Source organism: Zea mays, chromosome 4 (genome assembly GCF_902167145.1).
Source record: "Zea mays cultivar B73 chromosome 4, Zm-B73-REFERENCE-NAM-5.0, whole genome shotgun sequence".
Classification (NCBI taxonomy): Eukaryota; Viridiplantae; Streptophyta; class Magnoliopsida; order Poales; family Poaceae; genus Zea; species Zea mays.
The window spans coordinates 202,380,159-202,388,232 of NC_050099.1; the positions used below are offsets into that span (position 1 = coordinate 202,380,159).

At 47.9% G+C, this 8,074-nt stretch overlaps 1 protein-coding gene across 1 annotated transcript; it reads right to left on the bottom strand.

Annotated features, from left to right (window-relative positions):
- Positions 1 to 4,364: 4,364 nt before the first annotated feature.
- Positions 4,365 to 5,388, bottom strand: LOC100284961 (VAMP protein SEC22). Its single transcript, NM_001157856.2, has one exon. The coding sequence runs from the start codon at positions 5,302 to 5,304 to the stop codon at positions 4,663 to 4,665; it is 642 nt and encodes a 213-aa protein (NP_001151328.1). The 5' UTR covers positions 5,305 to 5,388; the 3' UTR covers positions 4,365 to 4,662.
- Between the last annotated feature and the right edge of the window lie 2,686 nt (positions 5,389 to 8,074).

Genomic DNA, 8,074 nt, shown 5'->3' on the forward strand with positions numbered 1-8,074 from the left:
TCTGCACCTGGCGCTCTCCTCTATCTTCTGGGGTCCTTAACTGGTTTCTACAAAGTTCAAGAGTTTGTGGATGCACAGTGAGGTGGGGGCAAAAGACGCGAACGACGACGGTTTCCATGGAGCGGGCGGACTGCGGGTTAGTTTGTAGAAAACGGAATGGGGGTTTTGGATTTGTTCTATCATTCTGTGCATGCAACAAGTTTTTGGATTCATAATTCAGTTTTTTCATTTTCAGTGCAGAAATCTGATGATATTCAGATTTTAGATTTTTCAGTGCAGTTGAACATGCAATTGAACATCTAATAATAGGAAAGGTGATGGAAACATTGGAGTACCGAGCAAAATGAGAACTTGATCAAAATGTTAAGCTCAAGTGTTTGGCTTGAATGCTGGGAATTCATAGCTATGATCGCAGTGCCCTCAGCTTTCCCGAGAGCGGCCAGTTCACCGGGGCGCCAGCCTGGTCACCAGACAGTCCGGTGCACCGCAGGCTGGTGCATGTCTGGCTTTCCTTAGCCAAACTTCTTCAATTCGATTTCTCTCCTTTTGAGAAGTTTTCTAGCATTTAGTAGAATAATGTTAGTACCAAAAACAATTTACTAAGGCTAGAATCATACCTTGCTTTTCCATTTTCATCTCGTTGACTCTTGGCTCAATAAAGTCATAACTCTATGTATTGAGCATCTAATCACCAAGAAATTGCCCAAGGGCACATTTCCCTTTCAGAGACACTATTCTGTCTTGCCCGAGGCCAACCACGGACAGGAGATGCAGTTTCGTCTCGCCCGAGGCCAACCTTTGATGGGAGACACTGTTCCATCTCGCTCGAGGCCAACCTCGGACGAGAGATGTTGTTCCATATCGCTGGAGGCCAACCTCGGACCGGAGATGTTGTTCCATCTCGCCCGAGGCCAACCTCGGACGGGAGATGCAGTTTCGTCTCGCTCGAGGCTAGCTCTAGGCAGGAGACGTAGTTCTGTCTCGCCCGAGGCCAACATCGGACGGGAGATGCCATTCCATCTCGCTCGAGGCCAGCTCTGGGCAGGAGACGCAGTTCCATCTCGCCCGAGGCCAACCTCGGACGGGAGATGCAGTTCTATCTTGCCCGAGGAGCTCTGGGTGGAAAACGCAGTTCCGGCTCACTCGAGGCCAACCTCGAACGGGGGACGTTGTTCCGACACGCCTAAGGCTAACCTCGGGCGGGAGCGCAGAAACGCTGCATGGGTCGCTTGATGGGCCTCTCGATGACTTGCCTAGCAAGGCATGCCCTCGGACTGCAAAGATGAGCTCGACCTAGGGAGTCGGAGACTGGGCGGCCGAGTCATGCACAGAAGGAGCACTGCTAACTCAGGTAGGGAGGTTGAGCGTACCCGAAGTGCTTGAAACTCAAAGATAACTCGGATGAAGGGCAACTGAACTCCGGATAAGCAGGAATGCATGCCACGTTAAAAGGAGGATTCAGGTGGAGTTAGATAGACATCACTTCTTGTAAAGGGATAACCCTCTGGTCATCTCGTCACATCCCATCACCACCTCATAGCTCATTAGTCCTCTCATTGCAACTACGCCACCACTAGATCGACAAGAGAACTCACCCTCCACCACCCAACAGCTCATCTGTAACTCGTGTACACAAGTGATACTCAAATACACAACCTCGACAGGGTGTTACACGTTCTAGCGGCCCGAACCTGTATAAACACTTGTGTGATCCGATGTGCATCTGCACGTACCATCGAGTCGCAATCAACAACGACGTCCTGCCCAAAAGCATCACGTAGAGAACCCCATGGTGCGCAGTCGGGTCATTAACACCGACAACACTTATATGAGTAAATGATGGAATTAAATTTAATTTGACATGCATTGCATTATGAAATGTTCATTTATGATATTTTATTTAATTGGGATGGTACATACTTTCACTTAGTAATTGCTAATAAAATTTTGACCAACAAAGTTAAAAGCTATGCTCAGCCTCACTTATTTTCCTTTGTAAGTATTACACTACACTTCTTGGACCCCCAACCATAAGTGAGATTATACGCACTTTTCCCCACACTTGCTGAGCGATGATCGTATGAGAGCTCACCCTTGCTATAATCACGCTAGGTCAAGAACACGTATTGCCGGAGGAGGACTACTACGATGAGTTCGAAGAGGTTTATGCAACTAAAAGATTGTGACATTGATTTCTGTACAACGAGTTATTATATATGTGAACTTGAGCCTGACACACATGTGAGATGCATTTGAATTTTTCCTAAAATTTGGATGTAACACAACAACGCAGTACTAGTTAATCCTTATATATTGATTGCACGACACGGGAACATAAATTTATATAGTTGTGCCTGATATATTTCTAAAAAATAAATGTAGTGCTACATTAAAAGATATACATCTTTGATTATGTAATTTTATGATGGCGAATAAAGAATTTCTTTATCCTGCCATCTTTTTTTTCTTTTTTTCTGAATGACAACATCAGTCAAGTTTCTTACTTTTCCTCAAATGGCTATTCATCTCCCTCTTCTCGGTAAATAAGCGTGTGTTTGGTTAGCGGGTTAATACAGGTTGGAACGGGTTTAACCTACAACAACCCATGTTTAGTTCAAAAGGCTTGTGAGTTAGGTTAGTTCTGGATCAAAATACTTCTTTAAAATGTGGGTTCTAGAAATTTCTTAAAAACAAGCGAACAATTTCGATCCGCTTCTTCTCCACCCTCCCGTTACTCATGCCTTATCCACTCGAGACCCCCGCCGACCTACCCTCCGATGTTAATCCTCGGACTGCCTTTCGTCGTCAGTCCCCTACTGGCCTGCTCTCCAGCGTGCTGGCCTCCGTCAGCGCTGTCGGACTCCGCCACCGGATTGTTGCGCCTCCCACCGTCAGTCCCCCACTGGCCTGCCTTCCGATGCCGGCGTATTCTCCAGTAGGCACAACCCGCGAGCTTTGCTAATGCTGTCGTCGAACAGTAAAGGTGAGTACTCGTCATCGCCTAGACAAGCCTGCTAGTTATGACAAATGTTACAAATTCACTGTAATGCATCTTGATGTTGTTGGGATGTTTCTTTTATTATGACTGAAATGTAACAGTGAGACCTCGTCACTAAAAAATTATGACTTGGTTAATAATGACTTTAATTTATGTATATTTTGTGCTTATGGATTTCTCAAATATTAAAATAGTGTCGGTTTCATTTATTTTGAATGTTGTCATCTTATTGAATTGAAGATATCATTTTGAGTGTGATAATATGACTAGGAAGGTGACCATATTCAGTTCATCTCTCATTCATCCCTTATCACGAAATAAACAAGAGATGGTGTAACTGCAATTTTAACCCTGTAATCAAATAAAAAACTAGATTCAATATGTTACTGAAACTAAATAAGAAACGGATACGACCCAACTCAGAAAAATGGGTCGACTCAGACGTCTTGCGAAACCAAACACACGTTAAGCTACGACGATAAAGATATCACGAAATAGAGAGAATGCTCCGGCAACCTGACACGTAACTTTCCGAGACCACAGCGTCGGTGGTCCACTGATGCTGATGCTGATGCCAGCCTCCTCTGCTTTTTCTCTCTCTCGGGTAAAGAAAAATATAATACGGCTGATGGATGGATGATGCCTATCGTTTTAGTGGAATATCTGGACCACATGCTGTTGCTAGCTGCTATCGCGAAAAAAATGTCAGCATCGGCATCGCTAGCTAGCGCACGGTTATATCAGTGAAACGTACTAGTGTTCCGAAAAATTCACGGAGCACCAACACTCTGCACCCAGTTAAGTTCACTGCAGAGTAGCTAGAACAGATTTCTACCTGCATTACTAATTAATGAAGTGATAATACATCCACTTAAGACTGCTACTGCCGGAAGATACACACTACCAATTCCAATGTGCAGGGTGTTCTCCACATGGTCACACATGGAGGAGAAAGAAGAAGACACAATCTTTTTGGATTACGCTTGCTTTTGAGAAGTTTCTTGGGATCTCCAAGCTAAGCTAAGGAGAGGGACCAATGAGCTGCCTGCCCTACCCTACCCCGGGATCCCAGGTCTCAAATAAACCGTACTTTGCCGCCGCCGCCCTCGGCAGCCCCTGACCGGCCGCGGACGACAGGGACGGTCGCCGGAGTTCCGGTGCAGGTTGGCAGGCACCGTACCAACCTAGTTCCAAAACCTCCGTTGGAGCTGAACAACAACAACTCATGTAGTACCATGTGATTTGCAACCTACCTACCTACCTACCTAAAAGCTCTCTAATCCCCGGTACCGTGAGCTACACTAATCCCAACAGCCTAACTAAAAGCAGAATGCGGCAGCGGCACAAGAAAGACAGAAGCGTCTCACCTGAACTGAATGAACTTTTTAGAATTTATATTATGAACAACTGAACGCTGAACTGAACAAAGATCGCGACACAAAACAAAAAACATATATGTAATCACACCGATACACTGCTTAACCCTCACTAAATCACCTCACACTTGTTCTTTTTCTTTTTTTCCAACCTCTGTATCACTTCATTTGTTTCCGCTTTGCAGTATGCGACATGACAAGGTGTGGCCTACCTCGGCGGCGCGGCAGGAGCAGAGCACGTGGAGGTCGGGCGGTCTCGGCGGTGATCGACCTCTCGCTCGCTAGAGTCTAGACCTCGACGCGGCAGTACGTGGTGGTCTGGAACCTGAGCCCGTGCGCGCCGACAGCGCCGCGGTAGCCGGAGCCGGCGCCGGAGCTGATGAAGTAAGCCGGGCAGGTGACGAACATGTGGTAGTGGCCCGACACCCAGCTGCCGACCTTCCAGCGGACCCTCCCGTCGATCCTGAGCTGCAGGACGAGGTACCCCGCGGCGAGGTCCTTGGCGAGCGCGTCGGCGAGGAAGGGCGCGAAGGGGACGGCGGGGCCGGCCAGCACGGGCGACCAGACGTCGACGTCGCCGTGGCCCTGGTACACCGCGGGCAGCCTGGACGCCAGCGTCACCTGCTGGTACTTGTACGTGGCGTAGACGTCGAGGCGGTCGTAGTAGACGCCGACGCGGCCGTTGGGGTTGCGGGACGCCACGGTGACCTGCGCCGCCGTGGACAGCAGCGGGGCCGAGCCGTTGCTCAGGTCCAGCTGCCGCAGCGCCGCGTCCTGCAGGTAGAAGCGCGGGTGCGTGGGGCGGAGCACCAGGTACACGATCAGCGCCACGACGCCCACCAGCAGCGCCATGGTCAGCAGGATGGCCAGCAGGCGCCGGCATGACTGCCGGAAGTCATCGTCCCCGTGGTTGCCGCAGTCCTTGCCCATGGCTGCCTGGCTCGCTGACGGCTGCCTGCCTTGGTCCTCTCTCTCTCTCTGACTCTGGGTTGGTGGAGAGGCTTCAAGGGAAAGGGAGGCTGGGCTGAGCTGTGTAGCTTGTGGTCGTTTGGGAATGGGGTTTTTTTTTATATAATTCAGTACATTTGATTGGTTGCATGAGATCGTTTAAGTGAGAAAAAAAAAGATGATGTTTGGTTGATAGGGTTAGCATCAAGATACATTGAGAATAGAAAATAAAAAAATACTTTACAAAAGGAATTTTGCTGATTCCGTTTTTATGCACACTGCCAAACATGCCATTAAAGGTGGATGTTTGCTATGACTCCGGATCAAAACTCCAAAGAGAACTTGATCAGATCCAGCCAAACATCTTAACTGAATAGTTGTAAACTCTATAGAGCTTTGAGAGGTAGAATATACATTTTTTTAGAGTATCTATTTTACAGCTCCGGAATCCTTAAAAAAGACAACATAAACATAAAGTTTGAGTTTGAATGTATTTATTCGACACTTGTTACGAGAATAGAATCTAAAGTCTAGAGCGGAACTGCTCTATTAAAGAGTTTTAGAACATAACTGACCGCAGCGGAATTTGGCACGGGATTGAAAACGGGTCTCACGAACTAATAAAAAATGATCAAATTTATGGGCGCGTTAGCACAGCTCCGAAACATGGATGGATGGATGGGCACACGAAACACGGGTGTGAGTGTGACCCATAGGGTGAAAGAAACATATTTTTTTGTTTTTGTTACTCCCCACATGGCATAGCGTGGATGCATTGAACACGGCGGGGCGGGGCGGGTCTGGTCTGGTCTGGTCTGGTATCGGCACGGGTGCGTTGGTGAGCGTGACACGACACGTCACGGCAGGCACCGTCTCCGAGTGCCGAGCGCTGACAACAACACAACGGGCGGGCGTGGCTTCCTCTTCCTCAATCCTCATCGCCGGCGGTCGTCGTTACTATTTTTGTTGGTTTGTATTTAATCCATACTGACTTGTCTTATTTTTGTATTACTATAGATATTACATGTGCAACAGTTCAAACAGTCCTCGTGTCGTGCTGCTGATACAGGGAGGGAGGCCGAGGCATCCATAGTCCAGCCACGCATGACATTTCTCCTGCCGCATCCGCGCGCTTTCGTCTCCCGAACAAAAAACTTTCTCCGGGCAGAATCCGATTCGGCGGCCATCTGCTCGCCTCCCTTTTTTCCCGCCTCCCCCCACACTCGTTCTAGGTCGTCTTTGCTAACTTTTTCTGGCACATGGGCATGGCCGTCTAAATTAACGGGCCAAAGCCCAATAAGGGTAAGGTACCATCAGACGAACACGACTCCTTCACGATGCGACACGCAGGAACCTTCCAAACAGGAGGCCATCTCTAAAAACTAAGCAGGCGGGTTCCAATAGACTTCCATCCCTCCCCGGCTCCCCCTGTACTGCTTTGATGAGTCCTCTTCACAATTGACCCACCACCTACCATACCAGGCAGCCTTATATGGACGCGTTTGGTCACCAAACCTCGGCCGCATCTCCCCTATCCTCCTCTATCCAGCAGCACTCGCTCAGACATAGAGACGAGAGGGAGGAAAGGATCGGACGCCCGCGCGCGGCAGCATCAGCAACAACGAATGAACTTTGGCTGCAGTGCAGTGCAGTGCAGGCGTGCAGCACAGCTCTCTCTCTCACTCTCTCTCTCTCCACATCGAAACATCTGCCGGTGCAGACGACATGCGCAGGCCCATCGTTTTGCAGGCACACGGAGAGACATGCTTGCGTGAACGGATCTGCCAAACCGAATATATAGTAACGAACAGCCCAGTCCCACCAGCTTCCAATCAATCCACACACAATGATCACGCAGCCCTGGTTTAACACATGCACTACTGGCATGTTTGGTTGTCTGGATAGGTGGGCCTGGCTAGTATCTAAAGAACCTGACTCTTAACCTGGTTGAGAGCATGTAATATCTCTACGTTTGGTTGCTTGTATGAGCTTAGCCTGACCCATGCGAGATGATGTTTGGTTGCTTGAATAAATACTTTATGCATGAGCTTAAAAGCTATAAAGTTTTATTATATTTTCATGTGATGATGTTGCAATAGTCTATAATATATTATACAAAGCCTTAATCCACTTTTAAATAAATTAAATTTATTTAATAGACACTAATTATACGTTAATCTATCATTAGGAAAGACTAATGGTTACACCGGCAGAGCCTGGCTCTGGAGAAACAGCCAATTCCTACGTATCTCAAGAGCTAGGCTCAAGAGGAATCTTCGCATCCCACGAGCCAGGCTGAAGAGACTGATCAGACAACCCCAGGCTGAAGAGACTGATCAGACAACCAAACAGAAGAAAGCTACATCTCATGAGCCTGGCCAAACCATATGCAGGCAACCAAACGCACCCACCTACGAGATACTGTATATAGGACACAGCCAACAATAAATAAGTGAAAAAAGTGAAACTACACCCACCGGTGCTTCTTCGTGCTTCCATCAACCCAACCCATACATCAACCGGATTTCCTGCCACAGCCCACGATACAATCTATGAAGTGACCAAATTATTTTGATCTTTTTTATTAGACATAATCATACTCTCTCTCTCTCCCCACCACATAGAGGAGTTTTTTTTAGTTGATATATGTGCTATGCACACATACATCCAGTAGGCTAAAACGAGTTTTAATCCCCCTCAGTACCCTTCGATCCATGTGCAACAGTACAAGCCCTAAGTGGACAGGACGGTT

Bases quoted from the DNA above. Each gene is read 5' to 3' on its own strand.
- LOC100284961 (NM_001157856.2), bottom strand. From the start codon at position 5,304: ATGGGCAAGGACTGCGGCAACCACGGGGACGATGACTTCCGGCAGTCA.